Source organism: Sus scrofa, chromosome 14 (genome assembly GCF_000003025.6).
Source record: "Sus scrofa isolate TJ Tabasco breed Duroc chromosome 14, Sscrofa11.1, whole genome shotgun sequence".
NCBI classification, from domain to species: Eukaryota; Metazoa; Chordata; class Mammalia; order Artiodactyla; family Suidae; genus Sus; species Sus scrofa.
This window is the reverse complement of record NC_010456.5, coordinates 11,395,362-11,403,422: the sequence shown is the minus strand read 5'-3', so window position 1 is coordinate 11,403,422 and position 8,061 is coordinate 11,395,362. Positions and strand designations below refer to the sequence as shown.

Here is an 8,061-nt window from a genome sequence, read left to right as displayed (position 1 = left end):
CAGTGGGTCATTCCTGCAAACACCCCTTGGTCCCTGGCCCAGCAGGGCCACTGGGAACTCCCAGCACAGCTCAGTGTTTCTGGAATGAGGGGCTGGGACTTTAGACCCCGACTCCACAGTGGGCCTGAATAAGCCAAGGAACCCTTCATCCACTGGTTCCCCTTCAAAGGCCAGGTGAAGCAGAGCCCCTGAAGGCATCATGCCCCACTCCCCCTTTCAGGCTTTAGAAAAGACCAGGAGACACCTCCCTCCTGGAAACAGCTCTTTACTGAGTGGGCGATACTATGTCACATGATAGCATATGTAGACAAGAGAACTACATGGCGGTGGGGGTGGCAGGGGTGCAAGCCAGTTGCACATCTATTACAAGAAAGGGGGTCGGTAAGGCTTTTGGAACGGGGAAGGGGCTGGTCTCTGGGTCGGGTTGGGGAGGGGGTAGCTGCAGGCCCCCACCCCAGGGGTGGTCATTATCTGTTAGAACACAAAGGAAGAGCAGCCTCGCTGCAAGTTGCCCTGCTGGTGGTTGGGGGGGAGTCCCCAGTGCTCCTCGCTGCCAGCGTGTGCAGGAAGATGGAGGTGGGTGAGGGGGGACCTCAAAGGGAATCTCTTTGGCTGTGGTCCTTCCTGCTCACCTGGTCGTGCTGCCAGTGCAGAGAGGCCTTGGGCCATTCTGGGTCCGGGTGGGGGAAGGGACAGCTGCCTGTCATCTCCAGGGATTGGCCTCCCCCAGCCACCCCAGAGGGGCCCCCTGGGGTTGGAGCAGGGCCTCTGGTGGAGCAAGAGAGGCAGCTTTGCAGGCGGCCAATGACTGAGCCTTCCAGCTTCCTGGGTGATGGGCTCCCCTTTGGCAGAATGTACCAGGGCCTGGAGAATGTCCTGGTGTGGATAAAACTCTGCTTAAGGCTCCTGAGAGCAATGGTGAAGCCAGGAATTTTCTGAAGATGTGGAAAATAAGGCTGAACTCCCGGGGGCGCAGCGCTCAGGGTCCTAGAACAGAGGCCCGGGGTGGAGTTGCTCAGTCCTATGTGAGGCCCTGGAAGCTCCCGGGACTCTGCTCCCTTGGTTACCCGGAGGGGCTTGTGGTTGTCAAATCCACCTTGTCCCTAGAGTTTGAGCTGTGATCTCCCGCCAAGGTTTTCCTGGGTCTTTTGAACCCTTGGGAGCCTCAGGGAATTGCTGGCTGGGATGGGTATGAAGAGGCTGGCAAGACTGGCCTTGGGCACCAATTCAGAGTCAAGACCTTCGCCCTGAGGTAGCCACCTCCCTGGCTGGCTCAGTCACAGGAAAGGGGGCTCTGCCTGCCCTCTCCTCCTGCCCAGGCAGGGACACCCAGTCAGCCCCCGGCCAGCAGGGAAATCAATGCGCGCGCGCGTGCGTGTGTGTGTGTGTGTGTGTGTGTGTGCGCACGTGCATGTGCGTGCACACTGTGTGAGGGGTGCTTTCTATGGCAGTTGCTACTGGGGCTCCCCGAGGTGCAGGAGCAGGCCTAGGGGAACCCCACTGGGGGTCAAAGGACTACAATGTCTGTAGGTGTGGCTTTTTGGGGGGCTCTTGCTCCACCCGAGTGCACACCCTGCATTCTGTGCAGCAGTGTCCAGGACTGGGCCCCTCCTCAGTAGTGGCTCTGGCTTCCTGGTGGACCTGGGGGACCAGGGAGGCCAGGGGGACCCTGGATCCCTGGTTCACCCTTAGGCCCTACAGGTCCCCGCTGGCCTGGTGACCCTGTCTTCCCGGCGATGCCTGGTTTTCCTTGAGGCCCCTCTGGCCCAGGTGACCCCTGGGGCCCCTCAGGCCCTGGGGGCCCCACGTCCCCTTTGGGGCCTGGCTGTCCTCTGGGGCCTCCGGTTCCGAAGCTGCCCTTCGAGCCTTTGAGTCCTGGGAAACCTCGCAGGCCCACTGGCCCCCTTTCTCCCACCGGTCCGGTATCCCCGGGCTGCCCCTGAGGCCCCTGGGGCCCTGGGGGACCCAAGCTGCCCGGATCTCCTTTTGGTCCTCTGCTGCCAGTGGGCCCTTTCACGCCCACGTCTCCCTTGAGTCCTCTTGGTCCTGGAGGGCCGGGGGCACCTGAAGTCAGAGAGGGGAGAGGAGAGGTCAGTCTGGGAGGGCAGCTTTCCCAAGGCCAACCTGTGAAGTGGCTGCATGGCAGTGGGTGCCGTCATGCCCCAGGGTTAAAGCCTCAGAGCCCAGATCTGCCCGCTGCAGGCTTAGGGTCACGTTGCTGACCTGCCCCCTCTGAGTCAACTCGGTGACCTGGGACGGGGGCTGGGAATCTCAGCTGCAGGCTGAGCTAACTCACGGAGGCGTTTGGCACGAGGTCTGTGCCTGGTGGGCACTCCGTGTTCCAACCTCAGGGCGTGGCCGCAGCTCCACACCTGCCCTCAAGTTGGGGTCTGCAAAAGCTGGAAAAGGTCAAGGCCATCCAGGATCACCGCCTCCACTCACGGTGGTCTTGGCTGTCCTGTCTTCCTGCCCCACCCCCATCCCAACCCCAGGTTTTGTTCATGAGTTTTAGGCACCCGTGACCAGGAGTGGAGTCAGGTGACATGAGGAGAAAGCCAAGAAGTGAAGCATGAGAAACAGATGCCTCCCAGGGTGAGTGAGTGAGTGGGCAAACCAACCACCCAGATAAAGGGCAGCTCCTCCAGGAAGGCCACCCGGACCAATCCGGCCTCCTCTCTGAGCTCCTGGAGCTACTGCTTTCTGAAGCTACTGCTTTCTGAAGCTTTTAGTTGACATATAGAAAGAGAGGTCGTAGTATAGTGAAAGCAAACACGTGGCACCTATCTGGTGGGCCTCTCTAGACTATGGAGCCCCAGGTAGTGAAGGCCACGGCTCACATTCCCTGCCCTGGGCGTGGAGCCCAGGTACAGGGTAGGGACAGTATCTGCCAGCCGTTCCCTGACACCTTCTGCCCACCTTCCCCACACAGTGGTGATGGGGCCTGCGAGGGCTCAGCTCATGTAGCTTGCCGGCTGCACTGGCTGGGGATGCCGTCATCGGCCTGCTGGGGTGGGGTGGGGCCAGCTGGCAGCGGAAGTGACCATGTCCTGTCTGCAACGAGCCCCTGACAGGGGCACGACAGGGCACAGGGAAACACCTGGCAGGGACCACCTGCTCCAGCCTGGCAGGACTGGCCGGGGACTGGCAAAGCCACAGTGCCTGTCTTCATGCCACTCTGCCTTTGGCACCTGGACCAGCTAGGGTGGGAAAAGCAGAGCTATTCTCGGTGGAGAGGCCCCTGCAGGCTGTGCAGGTGGACGGGAGTCACAGGGCGTGGAGCCACACTGGGCAAGCCCCTGCACATCTGCGCTTAGTTCATCTACAACACTGAGAGCTGCACTTGACAGTCCTCCAGGGCCATGTGGCTCCACGAGCACCCTTCCTCCTGCCTCTGTCCCTCCTGCTCCAGGAACAGGGCTCCCAGGACTTGCCCAGGCTCCCCTGTCCTTCTCTCTCTTCCTACAATCTCTTCTCGGGCTTTGGCTGCACCCTCTGCTCCCTGGCCCCTGAGGGCACAGCAGCTGCTTTGAGGATCTCTCAGAGTTTCTATGGCAACAGTGAGGGAGAAAAGATGGAGCGTAAAGGCCTCTCTCCCTCCTCCCCTCTAGCCCCCTCAGGCTCCTCTTTCTGGGGAAGCTCTCGGATGTTTTTTCCTGGATGGGGAAGGCTGGGCACCCACATGCCCAGGGGAAGGTTCGCGCAGAAGCTTGTGTCACACTGTCTCTCCATCCTCGTGGGAGCTGCAGCATGAGTGGAAGGAGGCCTGCCAGGAAAAGGATCATCTCCCTGAACACACCCTCTCCACGGCTGCTGCTGCTGACCCCATCTTGAGAACCCACACGGAGCTTCCAGACATGAGCCGTGAGCACATCAACGGGGTGGCTTCACCTGGGGGCTCCTCGCCTTGGCTGCCCTCGCTGCCACCTTGCGGGGTCAATGTGCCCATGATGGCCCTGCCGTATTCGGCTGGCTTACCCTAACCTCTCTGTGACCTGCCTTTTCTCGGGGATGGCGAGGGGAGCAGTGGACGTTTGCCTCCGGAGTCTCCCCTAGGTCCCCAGCACCTCATTTTACAGAGGAGGAATCACGGTGTGGAGAGTAGTGACTTACGGTCGCCAACCAGGAAGGGTGGGGACAGGATGCAAACCTCTGCCCGGGAGGCTCCTGGCCTGTTCCCCAGACCCCCTCCCACTGCCAGGACCTCCCGCCCCAGTGCTGCCCAGGGAAGGGCCGGGTCCCCGGAAGGACTGTCTTCCTCAGGTGAGCCGAGCCTCCGCTTGTCCCTCTGGGCCCAGCCGTGAATCATGTGGGCAGAGAGGGGAGAGCTGGCGGGACCTGGGTCAGGCCAGGGAGGAACTCAACAACCAAAGATTAGCGGTTGGCACGGGGGGAGGGAAGGCAGACAGAGGCTGACCGGGGGCCTCATGGGACAGGGGACCTGTGCCCCCACCTGTAATAAGATCTTGGTATCAGCAGGGCCAAAGGTTTGTGAGGGAGAGGGTTCAGTGCCACCCTGAGCAGTGGGACACATTTAAGACAACGGAGGAAAGGTGAGCAGCAGTGGCCAAGGTGCGGAGATGGGAGAGCAAGACAGAGCAGGCGGGCGTCCCAAGGAGGCCCATAATTACGCAGGAAGCTTTGGGCTGTAATTAGGCCATCCTGGCCCATTAGGGGAGAGCCACAACTGACTGCATGTCTGGGACAAGTAGGTGGTCAGCTCCTGGTCTCCGCTGGGAACAGGGAGTGAGTGGGGGGATGAGCAGAAATGCCAAGTCCCTAGGGCACCAACAATGCCCATCCGTGGGTGGAGGAGTGCCAGGGCAGGAGGGCCTGCCATCTATCTCACAGTCTAAAGCAATGGGCCAGCTTACAAAGGCAGAGGGAAACAGAAAGAGAAGGGGTGCCTCTTGGGAGACTGGTACCCCGAGGGAGGGCGTGCTAGTCTGGATTTCTGGGGACTTGGCTTGGAGTCCCAGATCTGGTGTCAACAAATTGGGTGGCTGGGTAAGTCATCTGCCCCTCTTTGGACCACAGATTCCCCTTCGTTCAATGAAACTATCAGCCTGGGGTGGGAACCCTCTATCCTGGCTGTTGTTATCTGAGAAGCACTGAAAACCAGTCAGTGTAGCTATGAGATGCTGCTGTGTAGCACTGGGAACTCTGTTTGGTCCCTTATGATGGAGCATAGTAATGTGAGAAAAAAGAATGTATACATGTATGTGTAACTGGGTCACCATGCTGTACAGTAGAAAATTGACAGGACACTATAAACTAGCTATAATGGAAAAAATAGAAATCATTATATAAAAATTAAAAAAAAAAAGGAAACAAGCCAGTGGATTTCCACTCCAGCCTATGACGGATCAGTCTGTAACTGACTATACCTCCCACTGAGAACAACCAGAATCATTAGACAAAATGCCAAGATATCCTTTTGAAGGCTCTGGAGACAGATCAAGGGCCAGGCTCCCAGGGAGCAGGGAGACTCACTGAAGGAAGCCTGACAGTCTCTGCCTCTTTTACTCATAAGGCATTTGTTGACTAGTAATTGCTTTGGGCAGAGTGGCTGAGAAGCTGAGCAGGGCTTTCAGCAGCTTCACTGAGGCTGGAGCTTGGGGCTGCCAAGGTTCAGAGCTGAGATTCAGGAGAAAAGGAGGAAAGGAAACTGTGGACCAGGGGGTGGAGCATCTAGGCAGAGAATTAGGCTCTGTCCATTCAGTCTTGTGGAGCTACCGTGACAATCATTAGAGTTCAAGGCTGACAGGCCATAGGGCTCTACAAACATCCTTCAAGGACTCTGCCCTGGAAGTAAGAATGCATCAGGAATAGGCCAGGTGTTACCCTGAGCTTTCCCTGAAGGCACTAATAGAACTTGGCCTTGTTCACCAACAGAACATGGCATTGCTCTTCTTTTCATGCATCACCTTTGCTACTCAATTGCAAGCACATCTACGAATCCTCCACCACAGGCATTTTCCTCCCTGCCCCGTCTCCAGGTAGCTCTTCTGCCCTAAACAACAGAATAATGCAACAGTCTCGGCGGGTCCCTTTTTTTTTTTTTTTGTCTTTTTTGCTATTTCTTGGGCCGCTCCCGTGGCATATGGAGGTTCCCAGGCTAGGGGTCTAATCGGAGCTGTAGCCACCGGCCTACACTAGAGCCACAGCAACATGGGATCCGAGCTGCATCTGCAACCTACACCACAGCTCACGGCAATGCCGGATCGTTAACCCACTGAGCAAGGGCAGGGACCAAACCCGCAACGTCATGGTTCCTAGTCGGATTCGTTAACCACTGCGCCACGACGGGAACTCCCCCCTTTTTAACATGTAAACTCCCGGACATTCTATGTGGGAGGAGAATGCAGGCTGGTGCTTAGGGAACGAGTTTACACGTCTGTCCTCTGTTTCTACCCCTTGGTCATGTTTTTGCAGATGCATTCACGGAGCAAACATTTCCTGAGAACCTTCCAAAGGCCAGGCATTGTGCTGGGCACTGATGAGTAAGATAAGGAGCCTAGTGTCAAGTGAATTAGATTCAGAATCATCCCTTCATTAGGACCCCCTTTTAAATTTTACCAAAACCCGTCCACACCATTATTAACACGGATGCAACTATCCATTGGATATATAGTCAGGGCAAGGGTTATATTCTTGTTTGCAGATGAGAAAACCGAATTGAAATAGCCAAGACCCTTGTTCAAGGCTGCTCAGTGAGTAAGCAATGATGCTTTCCCAGTGCCAGTTTCCAAGCAATAGTCTTAGAATAGACACTGTCTAGCACACGCACAGAAATCTTCCTATAGAATAAGAAAGAAACATTCTATAAGAGGCACAAACACTATGGAAGTACCACAGGCTTTCAGATGAGCCAATGGAGACCCAGACTTAATCATGGAGCTGGGGGAGATCTCAGAGAACAGCCGCTCTTATCCATTAATTTACATATGAAACAAAACAAAAACAAAAAACTAGAGGGCTGGAAAGATCACAGGATTCTTCCTAAAGACCCAGAGCAAATTAGAATCCAGGCTCCTTTCCCAGGCAGTTTAAGAGCCCCAGCCCTTCAGTCAGCACTTGGCACCTTCCACACTGGCTGTGGCTATTGCTGTCTGTCTTCCTTTATTCTGGAGAGCAGCGCTGCTCCAGCCCGAGGCAGACCTCATTGCCGGTCCCAGCGCCAGAGCCTCCGAGAGCACCTGCCTGCATGTAAATGAATGAATGACACGTAGGAAGGGATTTTGTCCCTGAAATTTCCTTTCTGAGGTGAGAGATTTTTACCTGTGGTGATTTAACAACCAAGAGGAGCATGGGCCAAACGACATGATTTAAACAAATTTGCAGAGATGGCCCTGAGCGTCAGCAACAGGCTGCCTAGGGTAGTTTCTGCAGTCTGCTTCCTTCTGCCACCCACACTTTCCCCCCAACAAGGGACTGACCTCTTTGCCCCCTGGGGGCAGCTCCGCCCCCCAGCTGACTCTTAAACCCATACCAAAGGTGGGTTGCCTGGCCCACTCTTCAAATTGACTTGAAATGCTCTCTGGCTTCTGCTTATGGGTACCTCATTCTGAAATAAATGCTAACTTTGTCAGCCCAGGCTGCTCTAACAAAGTACTCAGACTAAGGAGGATTAGACAGCTGAAATCTCTTGTCTCCCAATCCCGGAGGCTGGAAGTTTAAAGTCAAGGTGATGGTGGGGTCAGTTCCTTCTGAGGATTATGAGAGAAGGATCTGTTCTAGGCCTTGGCTTGCAGGTGGCCGTCTTCTCCCTGTGTCTCTTTATAATATAGTCCCTTTGTGTGAACATAATGTGATGGTGTCTGGGACGAGATCAGCATCTGAACTGGTGCACCAAATATAGCAAATTGCTCTCCCCTGTGTTAGTGGGCCTCGTCCAATCAGTTGAAGGCCTGAATAGAAAACAAAAAGGCTGAGCCAGAGGGAACTCCTCCTCCCTCCCTGATTCATACTGGACATACTCGCTCTCCTGCCTTCAGATTCAAAGTGAAATTTGAACATCAACTCTTATTGGGTCTTGAGCCTGCCAGCCTTCAGGCTGCAACT

At 55.8% G+C, this 8,061-nt stretch overlaps 1 protein-coding gene across 1 annotated transcript in view; it reads right to left on the bottom strand.

Moving 5' to 3' along the window:
* The window catches only part of SCARA3 (scavenger receptor class A member 3), a 35,772-nt gene continuing 27,960 nt past the window's right edge, over positions 250–8,061 (bottom strand). Inside the window, exon 6 of the mRNA XM_003359041.4 lies at positions 250–2,064. Coding sequence (XP_003359089.1) covers positions 1,613–2,064 — 452 coding nt within the window. The 3' untranslated portion in view covers positions 250–1,612. The remainder of the gene's footprint in view (positions 2,065–8,061) is intronic.